The 17892-nt window shown below is 38.3% G+C and overlaps 1 protein-coding gene across 2 annotated transcripts in view; it reads right to left on the reverse strand.

Moving 5' to 3' along the window:
- Positions 1-2261: 2261 nt before the first annotated feature.
- Positions 2262-17892, reverse strand: part of LOC107097033 (CTD small phosphatase-like protein) — a 22660-nt gene continuing 7029 nt past the window's right edge. The window contains exons 3-9 of one of the 2 annotated variants that reach the window (XM_015393998.1): positions 11337-11488; positions 11130-11162; positions 5267-5368; positions 4797-4853; positions 4352-4444; positions 3686-3871; positions 2262-2590 (exon numbers count right to left, since the gene is read on the reverse strand). In XM_015393998.1, the coding sequence (XP_015249484.1) occupies positions 2465-2590; positions 3686-3871; positions 4352-4444; positions 4797-4853; positions 5267-5368; positions 11130-11162; positions 11337-11488 (749 nt within the window). In that variant the 3' untranslated portion in view covers positions 2262-2464. The remainder of the gene's footprint in view (positions 2591-3685; positions 3872-4351; positions 4445-4796; positions 4854-5266; positions 5369-11129; positions 11163-11336; positions 11489-17892) is intronic. The other variant, XM_015393999.1, reaches the window with a different exon arrangement.

Consider the following 17892-nt stretch of genomic DNA (forward strand, 5'->3'; position numbering starts at 1 on the left):
AAAAAACAAAGTGTTTTCTGCAAAAAAACAAAAGAAGTGAACCTGAACCAAAACGAAACCACTGTGACTGAACCTTAAGTGTTTTAGAACTTTGGTGTTAATACAAATGGATCGACGTGATCGTAAGTGAAATGGTGGGGAAAAATTTAAGGAAACAGACACGTAAACTTGTCCCTCTGACAGAGAGCTCTCAAAAAAAGGCAAAAGACAGAGACAAAACAAATCTAAAAAATGGGTTACATGACTTTTTTTATAGCAAATACTGACAAGATGTAGGTAGAAAAATATTACAATGAAAATTTTCAGATAAATTAGAGAGGTGTAGAAGAGTAAAAGCAATGCTTCATATATATTTATATGTATAAAAAAACAAAAAAAAAAGCATTGCGCCAAAACCATCATGACCTGAACTCACTACCAACACAAATGCTCAACAGAAAGATCAGATGATCAGGTTTTCCTGAAGGAGCAGCGACCTTTGAGATAAAGAAAAACGTATGAAGTAGTGTAGCCTTCTCATAAAATACCATGACCCTTTAAACCAAGCAACAATCCCCAGTTTGTTGGGACATGTCACCTCAGCCAGGCTGCGTATGATCCACATATGCAGCTCTGAGATTCAACACCACAGACTGAACAGCATCCCTCTCAATGCAATGCTGGATCGAGAAAGAAGACCTGCTTTGTGTCTCCCTTGGCAGTAAGGCATCAACGCCAAGGATTCAGTTCTTCACTGTCCAATTTTCCGTTTCAGGACCCTGCTAGCGCTTCATTGATCAGCAGGACGCTCCTCAAGGCGCACTTTTCACAGTCTACCTTAAATGAAAGCTGACTTTTCCCCAGAATCAACCAGCATTCTAACTGCTCCAGCACTAATCTGATAAAGATTATTCTTAATAAAAGGTTGTCTTTCGTCTGATCTGAAAGCAGGAATCATAAACCCCTACTGCATGGATTTGTCAAGTGCTCTTAGAAAACCCAAAACAAATCGGGATGGAAACATAATAATGCAAAAAAAAGGAAAAAAAAAACAAAAGGTTATTGCCATGGTATCTAATGTTGCAGCATTTGGTTTTGCTGGGCTCCTTTCAAACATAGGCACTGAGGTGAAGAAGAGTTAGTTTGTTTTTATAAAAGAAAAAGTCTGGGACAATAAACATGACATATGGTCTTCCAGCGAGGCCGGAGAAGCCCCGGCAACGACGGCACGTCAATCAGGACGAAGGTGTGATATTGACAAGCGTCTACACCAAACTCCTGGAGGTTCCTCGAGTCAGGAGGGAAGAGCGAAGACATGGCGTCCTCTGTGTGCCTCAGCGACCTCAGACTCTTTCAAAGACCAGCACAGACCGAGAGCCGGTCATCTGATAAACGTAACAGAACAGATCTCAAAGCAAATACACTATAATGCTATATTTAATAATCATTTAACAGGCTTAACTCAAACTGTGGCAAAGATATGGAGCCTAATAAAGGAGATTTCCTCGTTTGGCGGGAAAAAAATTAAAAAGCAATAACTAAAAAAAATGTGGAGGAAATGGATGAATGAATGGCACAGTTTTATCTGAGCTTTCAGATCGAATGATCAAAGAAAGAATAAAACTTGCAGCAGGTGGGGGCTTGATATTCACAGCTGCAAGCACGGCCATTTGCCTAACATAAAAATTAAACTAGCTCTCCAAATAATGAAAGCTGAAAGAAACAAAGTCACACCTATATAATGGCACAAGCATACAGGAAAAACAGAGAAAAAAAAAAAGAAGTACTACGAGACGTATAACCAGCGGCCGATGATCCAAAAGAAAAAACAAAAGTGAAGTACAACTTTAGATACTGATACTCTTGTGTCCACTTTAAAGCATATTCTGTGAAAAACCAAAAGTACTCTGGAAATATGCCATGTAGAAAACGACTCCCCATATAAACGACATTCACACAAGGCACTTCATTCAGTAAGAAAAGAGTCACAGTACTTTCTACTACCAGAAACTGCCTGCATAGCAACAATATGAGGACAAAATAGTTTCCAGGCTTCTGTGTGGTTCCACAAAAAGAGTCTTAGATGGAAAGTTGCTTTTCTTTTTGCTTTTGGTTTAAAAATTAGCACTTTACTGAATAGTAAAAGCCGATTTTGAAAATAAAGAGTTCCTTCCTCTCGGTATTTTGTCCCCAATACCATTAACTAAGGATGCTCGGTACACTTTCTGGTGTGGTTTCTGTGAGACACAGTGGTCCTGGGATAATAAAGGTTTGTGTTTTTCTGATGGCACTCAGAAGGCAGCCAGTCACAGGGAGGAGAGAGCAGAGAGACATGGTTGAACACGGAGGTTTCCACAGTGAGAACCCCCCCGCCCTGCCTCCCGGGTCATCTTCCAGAGCCTGGAGAGACGGCGGGCTGTAGAAAAAGGACAGAGATGGACAGAGAGGAGGCCGCAGAGCACAGGCTGAGCTGCAGCATGTCCTGCTACCTGCTTCGGAAATTTTGCAGGACTCCGTAAACCTCGTCTTCTTTGCTGAGTTTCTCAAAAAAAGGCAGCAGGTCCAGGAGTTCTGTGTCATTCATGTCGTCAAACCAAGACTGAACTGGGACCTGGGGGAACAATGTTAACAGTCAGCTTGATAGAAGATTCGGTGAATCACATTTTGCTACAATTACAGCATAAACCAGTGGGAGTCTCAACCTTTGACCGTCTTCATTGCAAAACAGACCGAGCTTAGTCAGAGGTGATGGCAGGCTTTGGAGAGCTGTCCTGCCACAAAATATTAACTGCCTTTAGGCTTGGACTTTGACTGGACCATTTGGAAGCATGAATAAGCTCGGATCTAAAGCTCTGGCTGTTTGTGTAGGGCTGTGTCCAGTATAAAGGTGAACCTCCACCCCAGTCTAAAGTCATCTGCACCCTTAAACAGGTTTTCTCACCATGGAGACGGGGGTATTCTGGATGAGGCACCATGTTTTCACCACTCACAGAAGTTTATATTTAGACCAAAAAAAGATTTGTTTTAGTCTAATCTGAGCAGGTTACTTTAACTACATGGATGCCATATCTTTGGTTAAATCCAGAACCAATAGTTGTTCCTTTTAACAGATTTCTAGAAAATTGAGGAATGTTCGACTACCTCTTTAGATAATGCCCTCCTTGCTGAGCTAGTCAGTTTCATTTAATTGTCAGGTCTTTAGTAGGTTTGCAGATGTAAAACTCTCCCCCCAGATAGATGTATCAAAACACCAAAAAGTAGGAAGTTTAAAGTTGGAACATCGTTTTATAACCCAACACTTCTCCAAACATATCCACAGCTTTCTCCCTGGCATGTCTGCTGTGTTCTTCCATCTTGTTCATTAATGTTCTCGGAAAAAACCCTCTTAAGGTGATCTGACACTGTGCAGTGAGGAACCAATATGATAAATGAAGTGAAATTGTTCCCCAAATCGCCGTTAAGGCTAATAATCAATGCACCAAACAAGTAAAGCTTATATCATCCCCTCCTCAGTTATCAACACAAACCCAATTTTTAGTTATCAGACTGATACCTGTATGATGGAAAATGCCCAACATCAGCATCCATAATAATAACTTAAATTGGATTTCTATTTAGATGTATCTGGCATAAAATGCTTTCAACACTTCGCCCGTACATACCAAATCACCTAAGATCTCTAAATCAATGAAAAATACAAACTTACAGCATTTTCTGGATGGAAAATATATGAGGCAGGGGAATTGTCAACAATAATAACATTGTTGAGCTCTCGCCCCAGTCGGCTGAGGTCTTTAACATAGTTCCCTCTGTGAAACACGCAGGATTCTCTGAAGAGCCGCGCTCGGAAAACCCCCCACTGGTCCAGCAGGTCTGCCACGGGGTCTGCATACTGTTCAGACAGACACATAGATGCAACGCTTTTCAAAAATGTTCACGGTACATAGACAATTTTATGGTTTTGTGATGTAAAGCAGAGTAACATGTGAGTCAAGCCACAGTTTTAAGCAGAACAACTTGCAAAAACTAAATGGGTTACTATGACTTCAAAGTACAAGAAGGATGGCGTCCTTGATTGCCATTTATGAAGCGAGGACAATGTCAACAAATACTACTTTAGTTAACAAAAAGCACTGATTCCTAGCACTTTGTTTAGCATGTGGAGTAGCTCTTAGAGCAACAATAATAAGTATCTTACTGAACTATTTGTCTATTTTTCAAACTTACCGGTTCATTATTGGAAAAGATACATAAAAAAAGAAGGACAACAAATCAAACAACAAACCAAAACAGCCGTTAAGAAAAAAAACATGAAGTGTCATTACTTAGTAAACAGAAAGGGTCATAATGAATAAATTCCTCCATCCCGTACCTTAGCTAGACTGGCTGTGAAGAGCACACATTCAAACAGCTCCCCCATCTTCTGGAGGAACTCGTCCACATGGGGCCGTTTCAGCACATACACCTGAATCAAAACCAAAAACAATCAACACACTCTATCGTTTACTGCGGGAAATAGCATTTATTTTCTTTCTTTCTTTTTTTTAAATAAATAAAAAAGAAAAAAAAGGAGTAGCATTTATTTTCACTTTGTTCATCAACCTCCCCCACATCTCTGTCCCTTGCTCTTCGCCTATTGGCTGACACCCATTGCAAGTAATCCTGAATAGGCCAACCTGGATACACACAGCCTATCCTGGATTACTTGAACTGGATACCAGTCAGTCTCTCCAGGATCTTCACACAGGAAACATGGAATCCTGCTAATCTATGCCAAAAAAAAAACATTTAGTGTATTTTTTGGTTCTATACAATACCTGGTGAACGGTACCATCGATCTCCACCGGTACAATAAAATCAGCATTACTGATGGGCTGCAAACACAAACATCGTAATGCATGAGAGAAATTCCAAAGAAAATACAGTACCTAAACTGAGCAGCAGAGGTCCTGCTTGTAGCAAGTGTGAAGTCTTCATCATGGTTTGACTGATGACCTGGATGGTTTTATTTAGGCCTAACTAGATAGAAAGATGTAAAACTACAGTAACATTTACGGAGTCAGGAGCAGATTCCCTGGCAAAAAGCTCTAAAGATTGAAAGCCACTAAGCCAGTAGTATAACACCTTTATTTTTTTAGCACATTTGTGCCTTTAATTAACAGGATAATTATTGTTTTCAATACAGTTAAAAAAACTGTTAAAAAGAAAGGAAATAACCCTGACCAACATATGTACAGATGAGAGATGCACGTAAAAACAGTCCACCTCAATTTCCGTCTCCTCTCACCTTAAATGAGCTGTGCACGAGTGTTTCATCCAAGTCTATCACCACACACTTTTTACCATCGTCAGATATTTTCATCTCTGGTAGGAGGTATTTGGCTGGTGGCTGCAGAGAGGGAAAAGCAGGCAACGTTAGATACAATGAGACACTTGGACTTAAGACTAGGTTTTGTGCAGAAAAGCTCCCAAACATATTGTGTTAGAGGAACATCTTTCCATGGGCAACTCCAGAAATATGCTTAAAGCTGGATTAGAGCTCTAAAATAATAATTGCTTCAATCAGTGGGTAATTTTTTCTGCTACATCCAAACACTCCAGCATGTCCAAAGCATTAGAAGGGATGCATTGAAACTGAAAGGCAGACTTTCAGGTTTATTTGAAGAGCTTTACTAATCAAACGCCCAATTAAAGCAAATTATATCAAAAGCATAAGAAAGAGAAGAACTATGCTGCTGGATTACATTATGCATAACAGATGTTCTCCCATATTGGACCAAGAAGATAATACAATTTATTAGCTGCAGTTAAACCCACAATTATTCATTCCACTTGTAGATTTAGAGTTTAAATAAATTTTATTCAAACAAGAACTTTATTTGTGACAGAAAGTGAGATGTGCACCTTTCACAAAACAATAATAAAACGAATATCAATTTTAATTGATTGCATTTCTATCCTTTTAAAAATGGTATGACAAGTTGCACCATCAGTGAAAAAGTCTGTTTCCACATTTCAGCAATCGACTTTATCTTATGACTTTGCAGCTTTTTGCTTGTTTCAACCAATGTGTTCAACGGTTATCTTTGCTGATAAGCTCTTAGAGGTTGGAAGGCCTCCGTGCTATCACCCTAATCTGTAGATTCTTTACCGGTTCTCAAGTCCGGGTTCTTTTCAGGCTGATCCAAAATCTTAATATTACTTCTAATCAGGAGAAATATGTTGATATATAAAAATAAACAACTGTACTTTAAAGCTAAACACAAATATATCCCAGAGTTTAAACAAATTAAGATGTAAAAAAAAAAAATTATAATAATTATCTGAAGCATCCTAAAAACATGGACTGCAGAGATGAGGTTTGCAAAGTTGCAGACAGGGAAGGAGCACCTAGGTGCAAAACTCTGTTCAATGTGGGCTGACTTCCTTATCCAAATATAGTGAGATGTGTTTGCTTAAAAACCTTTTAAGTGTCATGAGCAAGCCGCGTTTTCCTGCTGCTGTCAGCTGGAGTAGTTACTACAAATCCTATTGTTTAAAAGGCAAATTAAAATGTTTTTGGTCATGGAAAGATCAGATTGATCCCTCGGCGCTCAGTCTTTTGCCTTAAGCTAATTTTGCTCATAAGTGATAGCATTGTGGGGTAGGTGGTGAACTACGAGCAAACCAAAAAGTAAAGCTCTTTAGTCTGAGATACAGAAAGAAGCACATGAACTCAGCTTCCTGTGCAGGGTGACCCTTAAAGAGACAAGCTCCATCCTCCAAGCAGAAGTGGAACAGTAGCTGTCCCTAGATATACAGTAGGAAGGAATATAGGAAGGTGTTTTAGGGTCTGATTGGGGGAGTTTAAGTAGTTTCACTTTACTCATACCTGAAGTAAGGCTTTTAAATATTCATTTTGATTGTTGAAAACGTGTGATTATGTCCAGCAAAATATCCTGCAGCACTATGTTCCACCAGCACAGGCAATAACTGATGGTGAGCATATAATATTGGTTTTATATCTTTAATAATTTAAGATGTTTTAAAGGGGGAAATAGAATTCAAAAATTAATCTGTGTAAACAGTTAATGCCATCGGGCTTCTCTGGCTACTGGCTCTGGCCAATGCTGCTGGGATTTGTATTCAGTCAGTCATTTCCCGTTAAATACTTTGTCATAAATAGTACTACTCAATCTATGCAGTCAGTGCATCAAGATTATGAGCCTGATTTTAGATGTGCTTTTGAAGCTTTTCAGAGCAGCAGAGTTCTGTAGACGGGACATTTACTGGTAATACCCAGTTTCCATAGCCTCAACTCAGGCCCCGTCCACACGAAGTCAAAACGAACACGAAACGCTGATATTTTCCAAAACGTTTGTCGTAAAGACGGAGACGTAAAATAAATGTGATCGTCCACACGAATGCATGAAAACGCTGCAAAATGTATGCCAGGCCTGTAAGTGGCGCTGTCGTACCAAAGCAAAAATAAGCGACGAAATGTTGGGCATGCGCACTAATATTTATACATGGTTGCCCTGCGGGTCCATTTTCGTGGTTCAGTCAAATTCAGGTGCTGAACTATGTCGTCTATATTGCTCTGTTCTTCCTGGAGATATTCCAGAAGAAGAAGATTCTGTTGTAAGCCCGACAGCAGGGTGAGTAGCAGGAGCAGCAACCATTGAACACAGTACGGCGCCATTGTTGTTGTGATACTGTGTCGCGCATGCGTGTTTAGAGGCGACGCTATGACGCATGCGTGTAAAAAAAAAAATGCGGTTAGAGCTTAAAGATGGAAACGCGAAAACGGCGTTTCAGAATCTTCCCACTCTGAAGGCTGAATGATGAGAGGCTGGTTTGGTGAAAAATGTGTGCGTTTAGGCCAGGGTTCGGCTTCGTGTGGACGGGGCCTCAGACAGACACTCAGCAATTTCCTGCTTTTGGTTAAGTTTTTAAAGTGAATACTAATGATTATTAGGTACTTGGAAAAAACTGCTAATACCAGAATATAGAATCAAATAGTTTTCACGGAAATAATTTTTACATTTTAAGTTCATGTTTATATTATTTGTAAATTCTTTAATAAGTTGGAGAAGCAATGATCAAAAACAGAACTCTGACTTTATGTATATATATGTGGAATATATTGGGATCTATGCTGATAGCTCTAAAGGAAGAGAGAAAATGGCTTGGATGCAGTAACTATCACTAAAGGTCATGTCATCGTCGGTTCCACTGTATACAACTTCTATTTGATACAAATATAATTTATAATCAAGGCATCATTTCCTGTACCTCCAGTCTCACTGTAATAAATGAAACATTGGCTTTAAATATTTTCTATTTTTGCTGTCAATATCCAATATAATATTTACCTGCTCATCATTAAAATAATAAATAAAACTGCAGATTATTTCAGTCTTAGCAGTTATTGCAATTTAATCAGTTGCAGAGCAACAACTCTGACCAGATGGAGATCAATAAAAATTTAATGTAAAATAATTTTATATTTTCCTACTCATGAATCCATTACACCTAACAATGTATTGAATTAATTAACTGCATATCTCTAAATAAAAGTTAAAACACAAAATAGCACATTTTTAAGGGAGGAAAAGTAGCGTTACAATGGCAAGAAGGGGTAAAGCCCGTTGTGTCTTGTTACCGCCACCTCCTGGTCTAAATGTGTGATGCACTTTTTCCTCAGGCTAATCGAGGTAAATGCCCCCCAGGCTGACCAATTCCCTGGGACTCCTGTAACCCAGGCAACAAATGTTGGGTCTTTCAGTTTAAAATGGGCTTATGTTTCTCACTAATGTAGTAATATCTCAGGGTCCCTCAGATGGACCTGGAGAGCGTCAATGGGGAGGGGACGTTTGGTTAAACTGTGTCCAACTTGAATGAGCATTTAACAATAAATGGTTAAAAAAAACCTTTGGTCATTTTCAAAACTTTTACTTCACTTTCTGTTCCAACAACATGATACTGTGGAACTGTGATACTGCTATGAAAGACTTTGACATTATAAGAATCTCAAAAAAATATAATCATACAAATGGGTGCCAGAAGGACCTAATCATCAACATTCCCTCCAACTGAACAGGCTGAATCAATTCTTTGATGTGTTTTTTTGTTGTATTACCTTAAAAATAACAGCCTATAGGATCCCCTAACTGCTGTGTTTGGTGTGAATTACTAGAAAAACACATTAATATCAGATCTGTAGCTCAGTGTCGTCCCACCGGGCAAAAAATTGGTTGAAAAGACTTTAAAAAAGATGACATGATTGACACCTAAACGCCGTCTACATTTGGTTGTAAAGGAAAAGGTCAAAAGCGGTAATTTTCAGATTGTTGAAAAGACGCAGAAAACCCAGTTATCAACATATTTTCAATGTCTAATATGGGACAAGTGGGAAGAAACCAGAGTGACCAATCAAAGCCCTAATTTCAGTAACTTCTGGACTAAATCAAGACTACCGGCCAGATTTAGCCTAAAAAATAAAAATGTCTGAATGACGTCTGGTGTTTGGTGGGATAACAGTGGAGAATCAGAGTAGATAAGCCAGACCCTTACTGATGACCAATTTAACTTAGCTGGTCGCATGTAAGCAGATCACAGCTAAGTACTGCTTCCAAGTAAGGAGATCAATTAGTTTTACCTCAAGTGAGGTCATAAGCCAAACATAAAGGGATGACGTTTGTTTCTTGCCTCTTTATATTTAACTTTATTTAATTGTAGCACAATAAAAGAACGAATACACTAGAAACTTCCAAAGCAAACACAGTTCTATGCTTTAATGACGTAGTGGGATTTATTTTAGGGCATAGAGACCATGTGTCATTCATGCATGTCCAGTGCCTTCACCTTGCAACACGAAAATAATATTCAGTTGGAATTTCCTAAGACAGGACAACACAAAGTATCGAATTGATATAAAAATGCTACATGACTTTCTTAAATTTTTACTGATATCTTAGATGCATTTGTCTTTTAGACACACGGATTCTCTAATGTTACAGCTGCAAGTCTTTAGGGATGTGTTTAAGGTGGCAACAAGTGATTATTGTGCAAATCGATTAATCTGTTGATTATTTTTCATATTAATTGATTAATAATCAGACAGCAAAAGGTTCCTTAAAGAAGATTTTTTCACAAAAGAAAAAAAGGGTAAACTAAAACTTTTCCACTTGAGGAGTTCTGGATAGATCATACTGACAGATGAAATAGTTATTTTTTTTATCTTAAATGCAAAATTTGTATGTATTTTTTAACAATTTTGATACAATTACTGCTGTGGGTTGCTCTGTCAGCTAAAGATATGCTTTACAGTTTCTATACTCAATTTAACGATAAACAAATTACTAAATTAGCTGACCGCTATTAAAATAATCTAATAATCACGATTAATCCGGTTAATTGTTTCAGCCCTAGAAGTGTTCCTCTACCACCTTTACCTTTATACACATTAAACCAACACGTACATGTTGGTTTATTCTTTCTTTCCCTTCAGGAAAATTGTACAGACAACTCAGATTCTGAAATCTCACCAAGGATTCTTCACAATCTGATTTTGGCCACCATGTTTCAGCAAGAAATGTGTTTTCAGATTGACCAGATTGGTCTAAGGCAGAATATAAGCTGGACAACACTGATTTTCTTCTACATTTCATATCATCCTGACAAAAGATTCTTGTAGTTTTGGATCACTATAGCTCTTAAAAGGTTACCAGGAGGTTCCAGAATGCTCCTCTGATTATTGCTCTCCCTGCCCAGCCTGTCAGTCTAGATGGTACATTTTTTATTTATAAAATGCGGGTTGAATGAAGCTTGGTCAGACTTTGATAAAAGTATTAATTTTCCTCCAGCTTTACAATTATGCGCCTCTTTGTATTGGTACTTTGCATACAATCCCAGAGAAACAGACACCAAGTTTTCTGGCAGTAACATGAAAAAAAAAATGCTGATTTAGAGAGACAGGGATATTTGTGCAAGTGCTCAGCAGTTTAGTATAAAAAGGTGCACACTTCCTATGATATAATCAGCAGAGAATGATGGGAAATAAAAAAAAAATAAAAAAAAAAAAGGAGCAGTCAAAGCTCCCACACAGAGAGGATGCACCAGCCCACACACCCTGCATGCAATGGGAGAAAAATAATTGTCATACATACACTAGGGTCAGGGATGACCTCGACCTGGTCACACTACAACACAAGAAATAAAATACAAACAATAACCAGGGTAAGAACACACACAAAAAAAAAAACAACAGAAGAAAAAAAAAGTCACAAACTGACCACACTAATGAAGATGCTATTTGGCATACGATGAAATAAAGAGAGCAGATGTGGTCCAACGCTGGACTGTTTAAGTCCTACCTTAGGAGGCGATCCGTTCTCCTCGACAGGAGGAGGCGGGGAGCTGCTGTTGGTAGCTGGTGGCTCCACATTGTAGTTACGGAAGCAACAAAAGAATGTGCTGAATATACTTCGACTCCGCTGCTTCTTCAGGCTGCTGTTTGACTGGGATGCTGTAAAAAAAAAAATTACAGGAACAGATAAAGGAAAAGAGGCTGAACACTGCAGAAACACTGCAAAGTAAGGCCAGAAGTTAAACCAACCATGCTTTTCTGAGCTAAAAAGATGTCAAAGGTGCTGCACATGCCTGATCTTGGATGATTTTTCTCATTTAAATCTCAAACACGTGACAAGTGTTGATTTCTATTTAACAGAAAAAAAGTGCAGTGCACAACACAATGCTGGTTGATGCTTTTATAGACAAAATATTTTAGCTTTGATTAATTTAAAATGAAGGGGAAAAAAAGGAGTTTAGTATAGAGTAAGGCTGCAATGATTATTTTGCTAATTAATTAAGCTGTTGACTCATTCATTAATAATATATTTTTTTAAGAGTTCTGTGTAGATTTTTTAAACAATAATATAAAATAAAAAAATTAATTAAATATATTTTCAGACAGAGCCTTTTTTTTAATTTATCTGCAAAATGTGTCTATAGTTTGTAAAGTTTTGGCTTACTTACTGCTTTGATTGAAATAAAAGGCCATGTTTTAGAGTCTGTGTACTCCAGTTAATGATTAGAAATGTATGATTATAATATCCAAGAAGTATAGATTGCTACTGAGTAAGTCCCCACATTGGTCTGAGGCAATAGCAAACAATAGCCTCAACACGGTGACTGCACAGCATTTGGGTCAGTTTCAGAGACTACCTCTGGAAGAACCACTGATCAGAAAATAACTTTGCTGGCTGGATGACCTCATCACTCAAACCCTGTGACAGTTCAGAGCTCTACATGCTCTACTCCAATTGCTAATCGCTTCTCATTCCTGGACTACGAAGCATAGCCTAAATCAGACACCCAGCCTTTATTAATAGGGACAACTTAGAAGCTGAAAAATCCTCCCTCATATTTTCTTATTTCTTTTCCCCGAAGTAGCTTCTATCACCTGATTTGACAAGATTCTTCATTTTTAAAGTTTCCCTCCCATATGAGCTGGCAGGTGAGTGACTGAAGCAGCCTGAACACGACGAGGAGAGGAAGAGGAGGAGGAAGGCTCTCAGAGCCCACAGAGCCTATACATGGCTGCATTCCACTCCAGCCATTAACCCCACCGCCTCACCCCAGCAGAATGCAGCTGGAGGCCCGCGTACAGCTAAAATCTTTATGTCAATGCTTACTGCATCTTAATATTGTCACATTTTGGACTACTCACCTTAAACAAATAAAATGTGTTCAATCTTACTAGAGAAAATTAAAAGTTTGTAGTCATCCTTTCAAGACAAAAGCAAAAGTTATAAACGATATATTAAGAGTAAGAAGTCTGTTTACATTATTCTATATCCATTGAAGCAGTATCAATCAGCAGACCTTGAAACCAACATGTTCCCTTAATAAACAAGCTTAAGAAGATTTTTAACAGCATGTATCTAGTAAATACTGCATGCAAGAGTAACACGCTTTAAACTCTGGTCTCTCCTATGGCTTTGACTCACATTAATTACAGCCTTTCAAGCGAGGACATGTAGGGTATTTGGGCCATCTTATCTTTAACTCAAACTCCTCTAAAAGAACGTTTAAATCGAAGATGGATTCATCAACATGGATGTAAAATGCTGTGAAGAAATTTGGTGTTTTTATTTTTCTTCCCGTTTTTGTCTCACTTCAAACATTCAACAAATTCCCTGACAAAAAGCCGTTTATAAATTAGTTACTTTACAAAGTAGGAAGAAATGGGGACTATTACAACAAACTCGGACACTTGTGAATAATCAATCACCCCCTTGTTAAATCATAATCTAACTATGATTAACTGCCTTTAAACTGAACTCAAGTGGATTTCAGCTTCAGCATCTCAACGAGGGCTGGAACAATTAATCGGATTAATCATGACAAAAGCTAGGTAATTAATTGCATTTGCAATATGATCGCAATTTACCAAAACACTCAAAGCAGAAATTATTTTGACGATGAAGAACCTTTTTTCCCGTGAATATGCTCTATGCAGAACTCCTCAACAGGCATAATTCTAGCATCAATCGGTTTAAATTCTATAAAATAAATCCTCAAGACACCTTTTGCTATTGATTATTAATAAAAAAAAAAAATCAATAGATTTATTGATTAGCAAAAATATTGTTAATTCCAGCCATCATCCAAACACACACTTTGCTACTGATCTATAAAAATCAATAACAATCTTTTGAAGAGCACCTTTCCAACAACAGGAATTCGGCTAAATGGTCTTAAAAAAGCGAAAAATGTTTAAATTTAAGCTCGGTATGTAACGAGCCCGCAGAGATGCACAATGAGATGCTAATTTTATTATTCCCGACTAGGGAAGTTAGGCCATCATACCAGTCAAGTATTTTCTAATTAAAATAAATAAACTAGGGTTAGGGTTAAACAAGGGCTTAAACCATTAATCGGATTGATTGTGATGAATCAATTATTGATATAATCCTAAAATAAAATAGGTGGATAATGTGCAGTAGCAGGTTGCTGGTAATAGAAATGTAAGTAATGTTATTGGTAATAAGTGTGTAGTAGTTGTTAAGTGTTTTGTACTATAATGAATAATAACTGCTATCCACCAATAATTTTCTTTAAAAAAAAACAACATGCAGCAGTGCTGATTAGGGACACGACAAAAATGTGTAATTGATTCCATCACAGAGCCTGTAATGAATGAATCTCCTTTCAATCGGTAAATATATCAACAAAATACTCCAACTTTTCAGTTAAATAAAACTTTTTGCTCCTCGGTTATTAAATACATAATCATGAGGAAGACAAGAAATACATTTCTTGTATTAAATCGCTTATTCGATTTAATACAAGATTTAACCAATCTGATTATTAGATCAGATTGGTTGAAAGTTAAAATAATTGAGCTTTATTTTAGAACCCCTAATATTTTACACTACTTCTATTGAAGTGGTGTAAAATCCATGAACATTAATTACAGCACAATTTCTTCCACTAAATATGGTCAAATATATATATATATATATATATATAGCAACTAAGTATATAATACTGCCTGCAATATATTTAGTAACAGAAGAGGAAGTTCGATTACTAATACTGACAATAGGATCTGAACAATTGCTATTCAATAAGCAGCATTCAGTAGGAAAAAACAATTACCACTGAGGAAACTATTTCTCATTATGACAGTTACTAAAGGCAAATCTATGCTTTTGACGCATAGCCCCTTCAACCGTCAAATCTGTCTATGTGCGCGACCACACACCCCCGCGCAGAGGTTCTGCAACAGTTAACTCCATTAACAGAACCTGTTCCTCTTGGATGTCTAGCAACTCCAGATCCATGTCTGTGATATCTTGCAGAAGGTGCCATTGTTGTTTTGGAAGTTAAACACTCCCACCGGCACCACCTAACTTCTTGTGACCATCCCCCAAAGTTCTCGCGAGTTCTCGAATACCCTTGCGCTTTGGTCGGAAACTGCTGTGCGTCCCTAGAAATTCCAGACAGATGGTGCGGAAGCATACTAGCAAATCTGGTTCGCGACCAGACCGAAGCGACATTTGATATATGCGGTAGCAGAAGTCTAATCTGCCCTTAACACAAATAATCCAGATCACTGGTCTTACTGTAGCTCCTACCCAACTGTCAGCACTATTCGGATAGTATTTATTATGGAGACAACGGAGGCACTTCGACCCTAGCTTAGGGCTGGGTACCGAACTTTGGTTCTTTTATGGTACCGACCGAAATGCTTCGGTTCTACAGAGTATCGAAACATGCCTCGTCTTTCGGTACCAAGTTTCGGTGATTGGCTGTAACACTTAACGTGATTGCGTCATCCAGGAAAAATACACAGGTGGTCACGCCTACAGCCAGAGTTCATGTGTATCTGTTGTGAACTGGTTGAGAGTGTCATGGAACCCCTTTAAAATGCCCCCCAGGTCAAAAGTGCGGCTTCATTTTATTAAGACTGATGCTAATGGTGTGCAATGCAATACATCGTGCACGGAAACAATTTAAGAGCAGAAAGTTGCTCGGTGTTTGACTGCAAGAAGAGTGGACCGCAGCCAGCGCAACCATCCTCCTCTCAGCAGCCCGTGGGCAGAGCAAAGCCAGAGCGGAGTGAATCATGCTGCTTTCAAACTGGACGCAGCAAGAGCAGCAAAATCGCGTCTGCTGCTTCCTTTTTGCTGCTTGTACCAGCTTCTGACGCGCGGCTGAAGAAGCTTTGCTGCTCTGGCTGCACGGTTGAAAAGTGGCTCTGACGCGCGTTGGGCGGAGCTTCACTATCCTTTATTTGCCTTGCAGCTATATTTGCTGTGATCAGTGGGAATAAAGTCGTTTTATTATGTTTTTAAGTGGGAAAATCCACCTGAAAACTTAATCAGTGCAGTCAGTTCATCCTGCCTTCCAATATTTCTGTCGGAGCCGCTCAGACCCCCACATACCAGCGGTGTACTGTCAATAGGATCCCATTCAACGGGCTTGTTTGTCAGACATGGTAATTTTTCTAAAGGAAAACTGCTAAGTAAAAACGCCCTCACAATGTAACAGTGAATATTAGACACTGAATTTTTTTTTTTATGTAAGAGGAAAAATGTAAATGGAAAAATCAGAGCTTAAAATAAAACTCAAGATTTGTACTTTTTTATGTTGTGTAATTTTCTTTTTCTTCGAATTGATATTATAAAACTGGTATCGAAAAAAGTATCGTTCAGGAACCGATATCGAAGTGAAGGTATCGGTATTGGTACCGGAACCGAAAGATTTTTAACAATACCCAGCCCTACCCTAGCTTAGATGTCCATACTGATTTGAGGTATTCGGATAGTTCCGTAGTTGTACAAGGCAGTAAGGTCCAGCTGCAGATCACATGACACATGTGATGCCAAAAAAAAATTTCTATTGTACTTTTGCTAAATATAACAATTTTGATAAGTTAAAAAAAACCCACCCCATTAAAGCGTAAAAAGTTTAGATTGAAAAAACATTATTTTTTTAATTTTTTTTCCAAAATTTCAGTGTATCCATTCAGTAAATATGTTTTCGTAATTACAATTTGCGCAGTTCAATGGTTAATTGAAACACAGCAAAGTGGTGAACCTTCCCAGCAGGGATCGCCTGCTACCATTACTCCAAGAAAGCATCCAGGGATGGCCAAGTGGTTTACCAACCACTAATAAGATTAGCACGGCAGTCCTCATTTATCTCAGTTAAAAGGTAAGTCTTATTTGTCTGAAAAGAAATCATGTGAGGCTCTTATAGCAGGATAGATACTTTACATGTTAGTAGAAAGTTGTAATACTACCAGGAGCTTGCTGGAAAAGTGAATAAAGCCAAACAGACTGACCTAGTATGTCTGACAAATTGTTAGCTTCCACCAACACAAAGACGTATTTAGTTTCCAACAAGCTAACTGTGACAAAACATCTTTCTACAACAGGTAAAGGAACTAGTACTGATAATAACTTCACTTAAAAGTAGATCTGCTTGTGATTCAACAAAAAGAAAAAGACTACGTAAAAATGTATTAACTCAGGTCATCACTGTGTGATAACCTGTTTGACAGTTTGAAACCTTTAAAGCCGTAGGGAAACAGTTTCCATCCGTTGCATTTCCGAATTCTCCCGAGTGGTGCACGACTTTACACAAGTGAATAAAGTGAATGTGATTGGTTGTTTGTCAAGGGATTGTTGTGGCGGAAGGTTCTCAAGCAAGTTTGATTGTAGCCAGTTTCTCTGAAGCATCTTGCTAACCAGTTAGCAACTTAGGGCTAGTAGGTTCCCAATCAGAAATAACATTGGGACCAAGTAGCACTTAGCAACAACAGGCTATGGACAGTGGAAACATGCAAGAGGAGGAGAGTTTTGTATTGTAGGTCGTGGAGGAGTCTCCTTCATCATACATTTTTTTATTTGAGGAAAGCGGGGACAAAGTTGTTGTGGAAGAGGACGCCAGGGCGGTAGAAGCTTGGTTTGGTGTAGAAGGCTTACAGCCGTACATGTTTGAGCCCTTGTCTCGCAACGCTGCCAGTTCTGTTAGCTCTACGCCTGCCGAAGACACAAACGGCCATCCCTGTGAACACTGGAACGCAAGTGAATGGTAAATTATTCATATTTCAACTGTTGCGTATATTAGCTGCGACATATGAATCAAGAAGCCATGACCGAAAAAAATTGATTGACAGATAACCGTTGATATAGGATTGGCCAAATTTAGGTGAACAAGCTGACGTACAGTATAACTAACTGGCCTGCATAAAATAGTGGAAAAAAAACCAACACAGATTTTAAGACAGGATTTTTTTATATTTTTTTTTATAGAAATTTTCTAAATTTTGGGAAAATATAGTCTAATAAATAGTACCGTATTTTCACGACTATAAGGCGCACTTAAACGTCTTTTTTTTCCCTCAAAATGTGCGGT

This window comes from Cyprinodon variegatus, unplaced genomic scaffold (genome assembly GCF_000732505.1).
Source record: "Cyprinodon variegatus isolate N-32 unplaced genomic scaffold, C_variegatus-1.0 Scaffold666, whole genome shotgun sequence".
Classification (NCBI taxonomy): domain Eukaryota; kingdom Metazoa; phylum Chordata; class Actinopteri; order Cyprinodontiformes; family Cyprinodontidae; genus Cyprinodon; species Cyprinodon variegatus.